The 10,841-nt window shown below is 33.0% G+C and overlaps 1 protein-coding gene across 2 annotated transcripts in view; it reads left to right on the plus strand.

The window, feature by feature from the left end:
* The window catches only part of VTA1 (vesicle trafficking 1), a 64,120-nt gene extending 54,140 nt beyond the window's left edge, over positions 1-9,980 (plus strand). For both annotated transcript variants that reach the window (XM_034990836.1, XM_034990837.1), the window contains exons 7-8: positions 3,126-3,206; positions 8,875-9,980. In XM_034990836.1, the coding sequence (XP_034846727.1) occupies positions 3,126-3,206; positions 8,875-9,020 (227 nt within the window). In that variant the 3' untranslated portion in view covers positions 9,021-9,980. The remainder of the gene's footprint in view (positions 1-3,125; positions 3,207-8,874) is intronic.
* Positions 9,981-10,841: the final 861 nt, after the last annotated feature.

A 10,841-nucleotide genomic window follows, 5' to 3' on the forward strand; every position in this document is an offset into this window, starting at 1 on the left:
CGGTTGAACCATATGAAATTGCTGCTTTTATATAACATAAGTGATAAAATCTTAGTAGTTTCATATGTTCAAACTAATAGACCGTTATCTCCTGCTTAGAATATCTTTGACATACATAAACAGATATTGAGGAGGTAGTCTTCTATTAGAAAGTTTTCTGGCATGAACAGTTCATCTTTCTCCAATTAACTCTGGTATGAGCCTTATTTTTTTTTCTTTTTTGTTCCTCAGAGTGAGCACATAAAACTAAAAACCTTGAAACTTTTTTAGGGTGAGGTCCTATCTTGTTGCTTTATATACACTCTTACAGACTTAGCATTTACAAAATTATCATAGCTATTTTATGAATTAATTCTTACAGCAACTATATTAACTATATTAGATATTGCTGTCCCTAGTTTACACACTGTAAAGAAATTAAACAATTATCCCATGAACATAAACATACAAACATATCTATTAGTGACAGAGTTTGAACCCACGTCTTTCTGACTTTATGTTTTGCCACCTCCTTTCTGTGTCTCTTCCTCCAAGGAACTAAAACCCTGTTAAATCAAAATCTACTTTTCTCACAATATTTTGCCCCTTAAAATTGGTTTGCGATATTGGAATCTCCTTTTAGCTGGCAGATTTTTTTTCTATTATATTTAAAACAGTAAAACATTTTGGCTAATAGCAAATGAAATAACATTTTTAGTTTATAAGTATAGCAGATGTTTCCCCTCTTACTCACTTTAAGATTGATTTACTTTCCCTCATATAAAGATCCAGGATGTACTTTTATCAAAGGGAAATCCTCAAGATAGCTGAAAAGAATAGTATGTACTAATATATGGTTTTTAGTTCTTCCACCAAAAAGCACAGGGGTGCGAGGAGTGCAGTGAGCGATTGTTTAAGCAGGCAGAGTGCCTCTGGGCTCTTAACCACTGTGGACGGTCAGATGGAGGTGATAGAGCGGATGGTTTGTCCTTTCTTTTGAAACACATGCTTTATACAGCCTATACGTATTGAGGACGAAGGTCTCAGTAATTAGATCAAATATTAGAATTACGTTACAATGAATGCTAGCCTTTTGATTATAAATGCGGCTCCTTATACGTAGATCAAAAACTTAGCTCTTTTATTGTTGTTCTTTTATGTATGAGAAGTACTGCATTTGAGTTTTCCTACACAGCTTTCACAGTTGTTAATATTTTGTCCTGACCACTTCTATCAATGCTATTTTCCGTGATTATACTGAGGTGTAATTGGGTTATTCAACCTAATCCTCCTATTTTCTCAACTTTGCTTATAGTGTCCCTTGTATCTAACATGTCTTTCTCCCTTTTTCTCTGCCTCTCCAAATGCTACTCCCCTAAGGGGTCTGTTTAATTATAATGCTGGATAATCTTCTCTAGTTTTCTAACCAACACCCATTTCTCCCTTTTCAGAATCCCCAGACTGTGTAGACAATAGAACAATTTAAATTCAGTACTTAATTAGAAATCTTGTAATGTTTAATTCTTGAATGTGTATTAATCCCACTTAATAGGCTACATAACCATCTACTTAAAAGTTAGCCAGAACTTATTTGTTGACACTTCTTTTTTGTTAAATAATAGAAAGGAAGAAATTTCCAACATAGTTCTGCTTTCCCCCATGAATGTTTTTATGGTCACATCACTCCCAACATATTCCCAACATACTGCAGTCTTTGGGGTTGCAGTCCATTTGTGAATTGACATATGAGACCTTTCCAGATCCAGAAAGAAAGAAAAACAGATTTGGGCATCTCAAAAAATAAATAAATAAATAACATAAACTAAAAGCCACTTTTACTAATTTAACAAGTATGTATGAGCTTATGTTGGACCTATACACTAGGCCCCCATGGAAACGTGTCATGACGGCTGCTGAAAGGACAGGCCTTGGCTCATGTGCATCAAGACAAATGAAAGCGGCATCTTCTTACTGCTGCTTGAGGTGTGTTGAGCACCCTCTGCTGTCAGTTCAAGCTTTAGTTGAATGACTGTAACTAGAAGTTCTTAATAAAATGCAGACTACCTATTTTTTTAATATCACTCAAATAAAATTTTGCTACATAACTAAATTTTCTCCCTGTAAATTCTGTTTTGTTCTTGTTAATTAATATTGCCTACTTAATTAATCATATGAAGATGTACTAATAAGCATTTAAAAGTTAATAATACAAGGTGCTGATCAGTAAAAATACTTCTTTTCCATAGAGAAACGGATTTGTTTGGAAAATTTTAATTTAGACAAAAACACAAATTACCTAGCAAGGAATGGCTTGATACCTAGATTGATCTGTGAGTGGGTTGTAGACTTACCTTTTTTTTTTTAATGTTATATGAAAAATTTATAATCATCTGCCTATGCTTTAGGTGCAGCAGCTTCAAAGCACTAGGCTTGACTAGGTAGTCTCTGAAGATCCCTCTCAAATCTTGCATTCCTTTTTTTTTAATGTAATTATGTGTCTTTAAAAGCAAGTGTTGTGGGGACATTTATGTTGGATGGTGATACTTTAATATATTTGGTTAGCACTTACCAAAATCAAGCAAAAGATAGTCATTGAATTGGTCAATTTAAAACTTGTATGTCCCCTGACTTTGCAGTTACACTTCTTTAAATTTTTTTCCCATAAATGAATTCATATATATATGTGTGTATATGTACACAGTGTGTCAGATTATTCACTGTAGTATTATCTATAGTAGCAAAAGATTGGAAACAACCTAAATGCCCATCAGTAAAGGACTGCTTTGTAAACTGTGGTTCATACCTGGAATGGAATTCTGTGTAGCCATGTCAAATAACAAGGTAGATATATATATATATCTAGAATTATTGCTAAAACATACTAAGTAAAAAATGCATGAAATAGTATAGTATGCAGACATAACGACCATCTGCATTAGACATGTGTGTATGTAAACACTCAGAATATATTTCCTGCATATTTTCTATACCAGCCTCCAGCATCAAATAAGTATGTCAAATTACAATTCATTAAGATTTCAAAAAAGTAATTAAGAAATGGAATTCCTTCATGATCCTTTAAATATTTTCCTAGTATATAATTAAGAGGTATAACTTTTATACCCATTTGTGGTTTTCTGATGCAGGTGTAGCAAGTAATACTATCGAACCTACTCCACAGACTATTCCAGCTATTGATCCTGCACTTTTCAGTACAGTCTCCCAGGGTAAGTCAGTTGACTGTTTTTTGAGATATATTGTACCTCTTGTTTTGGGTGTTGTTTTCTAATTGTAACTTAAGAGTATTATATATTGGAATGTTTACACATTTCTTTGAATGTCTGTATTCACTGGATTCTCCAGTGAACCAAGATTCTTTCATATTATCAAAAATATCTAAATTTGAAGGCATTCCCCCCTTTTTTTATAGTTCCTTTTTTTGGTATACAGTGGATATAGTGGCAGAAATAGCCAAAGCTATCACGAAAGCTGATACTAGATTACTTTAGTTCAAAAATTACCATGTATTATGATTATGATCTTCCTTATCTATACTAAATTATTAGATTATCCAAAAAGAGGAACTGACCATAGTTAAAAACAAAAAGGGACCTGTAATAAATTGGCAAGTTACCCAAGAACATAGTGGAAAATATTTATCTGTTAGTAGACAGACCAGATAACCTGCCCAATGAATACTATATTCCTCTGTTAAACTTGGTTTCCAAACTCCCCTCTGGAGTCCCACCCAATTTTAAAAGCCCCACCTAAAATCTGATGTGAAAATACCTGAAATAGATAGATCAGTGAAACAGAATAGGGACTCTGGAAATTAGACCACACGTTATAGGAATTAAATTAATGATGAATGTGGCATTTGATCAGTGTGGCAAGAGTATATATTCAAAAGTGGTGTTTGAACAATTGGTTATTCGGGGGGCACCTGGGTGGCTCAGTCAGTTAAGTGTCTGACTTCAGCTGGGGCTGTGATCTTGAGGTCCTGGGATGGAGCCCCACATTGGGCTCCCTGCTCAGTGGGGAGTCTGCTTCTCCCTGTACCTCTCTACCCACTCGTTCTTTCTCTCTTTCTCTCTCAAATAGGATCTCAAAAAAAAAAAAAAAAAAGAACAATTGGTTATGAGAAAAAAATATATATTAGATATTGTCTCTCAATACTTGTATGTGATTTAGTCGTGTCTTAACAGGTTTGACAAATGAAAAATGAAAAATTCATACCACAGAAGACTCCTTCTTCCCCATTACATTGTTAGAATGCAACTAATAGACCAGGAAGAAATTGAAATTTAAAAATAAAGAAGTAATGTCCAGAGCATATATAAAGAGCTCCTACAAATGAATAACTGAAACTTAATTCGATAGAAAAAAACAGGCAGAGAAAATGATAGGGAATGCAGATAGTGAACACATGAAAGCTTTCCCAGCCATATTCATAATCAGGGAAATTGAGAATTAGAATGAGTTGGGTTTGGTTTATGTCAATAGATAAAAAAATATTTTAAAGGATCAATAATCTGTAGTGTCATCTAAATTTGAAGGCATTCCCCCCTTTTTTTATAGTTCCTTTTTTTGGTATACAGTGGATATAGTGGCATTGAAGTCCTAAGAAATGACTCTCACATGCTGTTGGTGGGAAATGTACCTTCGTAAAGTTTTCGCAGCAACACTATGTCACTATCAGAATTGCAAATGTAATTTTTTTGAACCTGCTATATTCTACTGTCTTGAAAAAATACTCAGACATGGACACAAAATTTACAAGGATATTTTATTTCAACATCATCGCAATAGTAGAAAATAATCTTTTAAGTGCTAATTAATGGGGTATTATGGTTCATTTGTCATATGGAATACTGAGCAGATATTAAATATATATATATGGTAACTTTGATGTGAAAAGATCTCCTAAGCATATTAAGTAAAAAAAAAAACAAAAAACAGGTCGCAGAACATTATATATAGTATGACCCTATTTAGGAAAAAAAATATTAAAACTACCTTCCTGCATGTATGTATGTGTTTAAGAACATGGAAAAATTCTAGATAATACTCAGACCAAAACTAGTAGTTTCATAACCATCACTGTCTTCACCACCACCTCTAATAAATACTCGCTGAACCCCTTTCCTGCTAACATTTTTCTCTTTAGTGCTTAGTACTTACCACCTTTAATACACATAGTGTATGTGCGTTAGTATTAATACATTAAACATTTCTGTAGTGAATTTGTGACTGACTGTGGAAAGGCTGACAATGGAATCGGAAAGGTGGTAGGTAGTTGAAGCAGAACATTTCCTTTTTTAACTTACATCTCTCTCTCTAGTATTAGAGTGTGAATAACCGCTTACCTCATGAATTTTTTTGAGAATTAAATGGAATATCTGAAACAAATTTATTAGCACAGTGCCTGACCTAATCAAATTCTACCTCTAATCCTTCTAGTGTTGCCATTTCTAAGAAACATATCTTGGCAATGCCTGGATATAAGGGTTCAGTACTGAGCTTTATCTTTACTCCCAAGATTTACTGCGTATCACATGGTTCCCCTATGATTCTGCCCATGCTTTCCATTCAAGTCCGAGGATAATAGAGTACATTAGGATCAGATTATCCAAGGCCCCTGACATGAATTTCTAAAATTACCTAGCTAAGTAAGAAAGAGTCTCTAAAGACCCATTTGGGTAATCTTTACAATTAAGTATTCTATGGTCTATCATAACATTAGATAAATTAGCCTTAGAAATGGATGCTTATGTCAACTGAGTGTGCAGGGATTTCTCTTCACACCAAAAATGTTATCTTTGATCCAGTGCTGACCCAGGCTCTTCCCACTGTGATAGGGAACTTGAGTAATAGCTCTAGCTGTCTTCTGCCTTCTTGTTCTGCCCCGTGGAGGAGAAAAGCAGCCCTGTGATGAGGACGGTCTTCTCTGAAGCCATTGGCAACATATTAAACATAGAGTTCAGAAAAGAGACACTCTGTTAGACAACATCTTTACTCCTTCAGACACCTTTTACATCCACAGTGTGCTCTCTCTCTGGTCTGATTATGGCCTCTAGTAAATTTTAATAAGAGAAAAAACAGCTTTTATTTGGGTGCTCTAAGCAGTATTTACTATTTTGTATATAACATCAGATACTGAAATTGAACAGTTGTTCTCTTCTCCTTTTATATATTTTCCACTTTATCTAGTTTTCAAATGCTAAGTTAAAAGAATCATAATTAGGCAGATTTTCTTTTTATTTAATTTAAAATTTTAATCACATTTTATTATTAATGACTCTTAGATGATATTTGTTAAATGAAGGGAAGCCTGAAGTGTTATAAAATAGCAAAAGTAACTATTTGACATGGCTTTTTAAGTTCTTTATATTTTTAATTAATAAGTCTTGCATCTCTATTTAAATCTATAAGTTACATTTTATATCTGAGTCTTTGAGTTGGTTATTATCTAGTTATATTTTATATGATAGTTACATAATTTCATACATGTTTATAAGCTATATATATTACATACATGTAATGATATTTTTCTATTAAAATATTTTCATTCACATTTTCTGAATATTGAAATTGTTATTTCATGAAAAGTGCAATATTTGTGTTTTAAAATAGTTTTATCATTGGTGGATAAGTTTAGCTTATAAAAACTAAAATAGTAATGGAGTTCTTACCACTACATACATCTCATTAATAAATAAGTGATATATCAGCAAAACACTGCTAAGGCTAAGGCTGTAAAAATAAGATTAGTTCTGATCATTGGGGCTTTCTTCCAGCAGGTCCGATAAATTCTGAATGGTTTCCCTACATACTTAAAGATTGCCCTGAGATAAGAGGACGGGCTATTCAAGCACGAAATGAGTAGTGGGGTAAACTCCATTTTCAAAGGCGTCTCCCTCACCTAGATAGGATGTATAGCTTTAGATGACTAGAACCTCTTAATATATTTGGAAAAACCATTGAAGAACCTAAAGTGTCCTGACTAAATTGTCAACAGAACAACTGCAGGATAATTGTTTTTTAGGTTTAATGGGTAACAAATGCCAAGGCACTAAAATACTAAAAGATTTGTGGAAAAATGTTTATACATATTTATATATATATATAATAAATACAAATAATATAAAAATAATAAACATAAATATAAATAATATAATAAAAATATAAATAAATATAAATATATATGTATAATTGTATTTTACTAGTGTATTGATTTGTATTTCTTGCTTTTTAAGCAAGACTGAAATTCAAGAAAATTGAAACGATCTGTCAAAATTGGAATATATAATCTCTTATTCACAACAGTAAAGACTACCTGTGATCTTTAATAATCAAAAAATTTTTAAAGACTTTATATGTCACACACTGGGCTAATTACTGCATGTAGATCTATGTGTATTATCTTAAAATCTGAAATTTCATTAATGTTTAATTCTGTATGAACTTTATTTTAAAATGTAGGAAATAATGTACACACAGCATTTTTATATTCATTCATTAAAGTTATTCAGTACTTATGAGTGCCTGGCTTTGGCCTAGAAACTTTAGGATACATTGTTTCAGAACTCTTGAAAATTTTAGAAAATAATGATTTGGATCAGAACTTAGTATCTGGATACCTGGAGTCATTACCTACTTTGTAATATCGGAGTTTTCATTATATGCCATGTATTGTATGTATGTATGTATGTGTGTGTATGTATGTATACATACATATAGCAAAATTAAAAGCAACTATATAAAGGTAGTCTGTTTATAAGTACATGCTTATAAACAGAATAGAAATATATTAACTTCATTTATAAACAGAATTTGAAATACATTATTTGTTATATTCTGTGCCCCAGCCTTCTTTCTGATCTGTTCTTAATATCCTTATAAAGAATTCTAAAGAAAATGGTATTTCAGAAGTCAAGGCACAAAGTCAGTTTTTAATTTCATCTTTAGAAATACATATTCAAACCTTAGATTGATTAAGTGAAGTTTTTTTGTTTGTTTTCTTAAAGATTTGTTTTATTTACTTGGAACAGAGAGAGACACAGCGAGAGAGGGAACACAAGCAGGGGGAGTGGGAGAGGGAGAAGAAGCAGGCTTCCCGCCAAGCAGGGAGCCCGATGCGAGGCTCGATCCCAGGACCCTTAGGATCATGACCTGAGCCAAAGGCAGATGCTTAACGACTGAGCCACCCAGGCGCCCCAAGTGAAGTTGTTTTTTTGGTTTTACCCAGATTATTTAGTCGGGTTCTACCCTTATTAATCATATGTGTAACTGGAAAACTTGGTGAAAATAAATTTTGGACATAATTTGTAAAGGTTGTTTATATGTTTAGTTTTATAATTTAATGATAATTAAACTAGAGGTTTTTATATGGATGGCACACAAACAAAATATTTACATGCTAAAAAAGTTAAATGACTTATGTAATTTTTTAAATAATTTTATTTATTTTTTTCATTGAGAATTATATTTATATTCTAGTTCAAGTGAGGGTTGAATGGTTTAGTCTGTGTGTATTGTTCCATGAAAAGAGAGGCTCAGCAATTCTAGTATGAAAACCAAAGCTACTATTCTTTTTTTACACAGAATATAATTTTTTTGCAGTTAATTTATCAAAATATAAAGGCTTCTAGTTTATTGCCTCTGGAAGAAAAATCTTTTCATAGAAGTTATTAGTATTGGCACGTGTATGGTTTATGTTAGTAAGAAAAAAAGTGAAAAGCATGAAAATACTTAGTTAAATATTTACACCTGGGGTTGAAAAAAAACCTTCATGTTTTTATATAACCTACAATCTTAAATGTAAGCATTTACCTAACCTAATAGAATACTTTTTAGATTCCTACAGATATCTTAATCACTCTGTTTTTCTTCTAGGGGATATCCGTCTAACACCCGAGGACTTTGCTAGAGCCCAGAAATACTGCAAATATGCTGGCAGTGCTTTGCAATATGAAGATGTCAGCACTGCTGTGCAGAATCTACAGAAGGCCCTCAAGTTACTAACTACAGGCAGAGAATGAAGCCTTTGTACAGTAGATCCATGCATTTTTGGCTTAAAGAACTAACAGTCCATTACTCTATCTTCAGCCTATCAGGAGCACAGTTTTAAGGAAGACTTCAGTTGCATTGACTATAACAATGAAATCTGTGTCTGTGTATCAGATTCCTGTTGAAGCATTCAGCAGCAGCCTCAACCAGTTTTCATTGTCCATTTAGTGGATCCAGTAATCTCCGGATATACAGGGCTGATGTGAGCAAAATCCTAAAAATGCCCATTGAATCCTGCTTCAGGAAATGAAAACACACTTCTATAAAATGTATTGGGGTTCGCATTGTATCTTAATATACATAAATTAGGGATTTTTTAATCATAATTTGGACACACAGACTATATTATTTTGCTATAAAATTCTAAATTTAACTTTTAATAAAAATTGCCAGAATATGCTAGATTAGAGATCATGTTTTCGTTTTCCTCTGGATTTATAAAACAAATATGAACATCCTAAACTGTTCGATAAATCCGAAAGGGATTATGTTCAAAATTAAATTTATGTTCATGTTTAATATCACTACATTAAAAGTTAAAATCTTTATGGAAGAAAATACAAGGTAAAGAGGTGGAATCACTCTTAGATGTAAGAATAATGTTGGTTTCCCAACTGCTTTCCCTTCTCCATTGAAGCTTAAAGTGAATTGGTATTTATTCATAAGCAGTTTGACTGCATGTACTAGGGAATGAAAAAAAGACATTTGTAGTAATGCCTGGAAATTTGGTGCTTAAAGTTAAGGTTCTCCTCTGCTGCTATGGAATGGATTCCATACAGTGTATAGCTAGGAGCGATGCAGAAGATTATAAGAATTTAGACTCAGTTGTTAAATTTCTAAGTTTTGTGGGAGATTATGGACTTACTGTGTGTCACCTGCATTTGTGCTGTGTAAAAAATAAATAAAAGGATTCTTTTAACTTGTTCAGCTTATTACAGAGCCAGATGTGTTTTAATTTGCATGCTAGAGTTTGTCATTATTGAAGTCATTATGTTTATATAGGAATATGGATATTTCTATAGTAAAAAAACAGTTTTTAAAAGGAAAGAGGTAAATTTGCCAAATTTATCTGGTCCATTTCGTTCATCCCATTGAGATTGGAGTCATTTAACATAGGGGTCCACAAACTATGTATAGTCAGTAGGCAGACCACCTGTTGTGTAAATAAAGTTTTATTGAAAAAAACCCATACCCATCATTTATGTTTAATCGGTGTTTGCTTTCCCTGACTGCAGAATTAGATGGCCTGCAAGTCTAAAATATTTACTATTTGGCCCTGTAAGAAGAAGTTTGCTGACCCCTGTTCTAACAGTCTCTTTGAAAGAAAATGAATCATTAACTCATAATCATTTGTCTTTTAATTTTTCTTTGCCTAAGTGTAATGCTATTGCATAGGGTTTGATAGAATGAACATTCAGACAGAATAAACTATTCTAAGGTATTGAAAATACAAGCCCCACAAACCATGCCTCCTGAAAAATGTGTTCATATCTTTCAGAACTAAATTCTTAGAACCTCTGTAGAGTTCAACATTTGCATCTAAAACTCTGGTGCTCTGATGCATTCCTCTGGACCTTTATTGTAGTAGAAGAGAGTCTAGGATTATCTTCCGTGTGTTACAAGAGGTAAATAAATCCAGCAAATTTTAATTGAGATCTTAACATGTCTGGACACTAGAAAGAAAACTGTCAACTCCTATTTTACATCCTACTTTGTTGCTCCCAGTTGGGAGGGCACATTGAGGGGAGAAGATAATGTGGAAACCCTGGAGTTCACTGATAAGTGGGCTGTGG

Source organism: Mirounga leonina, unplaced genomic scaffold (assembly GCF_011800145.1).
Source record: "Mirounga leonina isolate KUSES-001 unplaced genomic scaffold, KU_Mleo_1.0 Mir_53, whole genome shotgun sequence".
NCBI lineage: Eukaryota > Metazoa > Chordata > Mammalia > Carnivora > Phocidae > Mirounga > Mirounga leonina.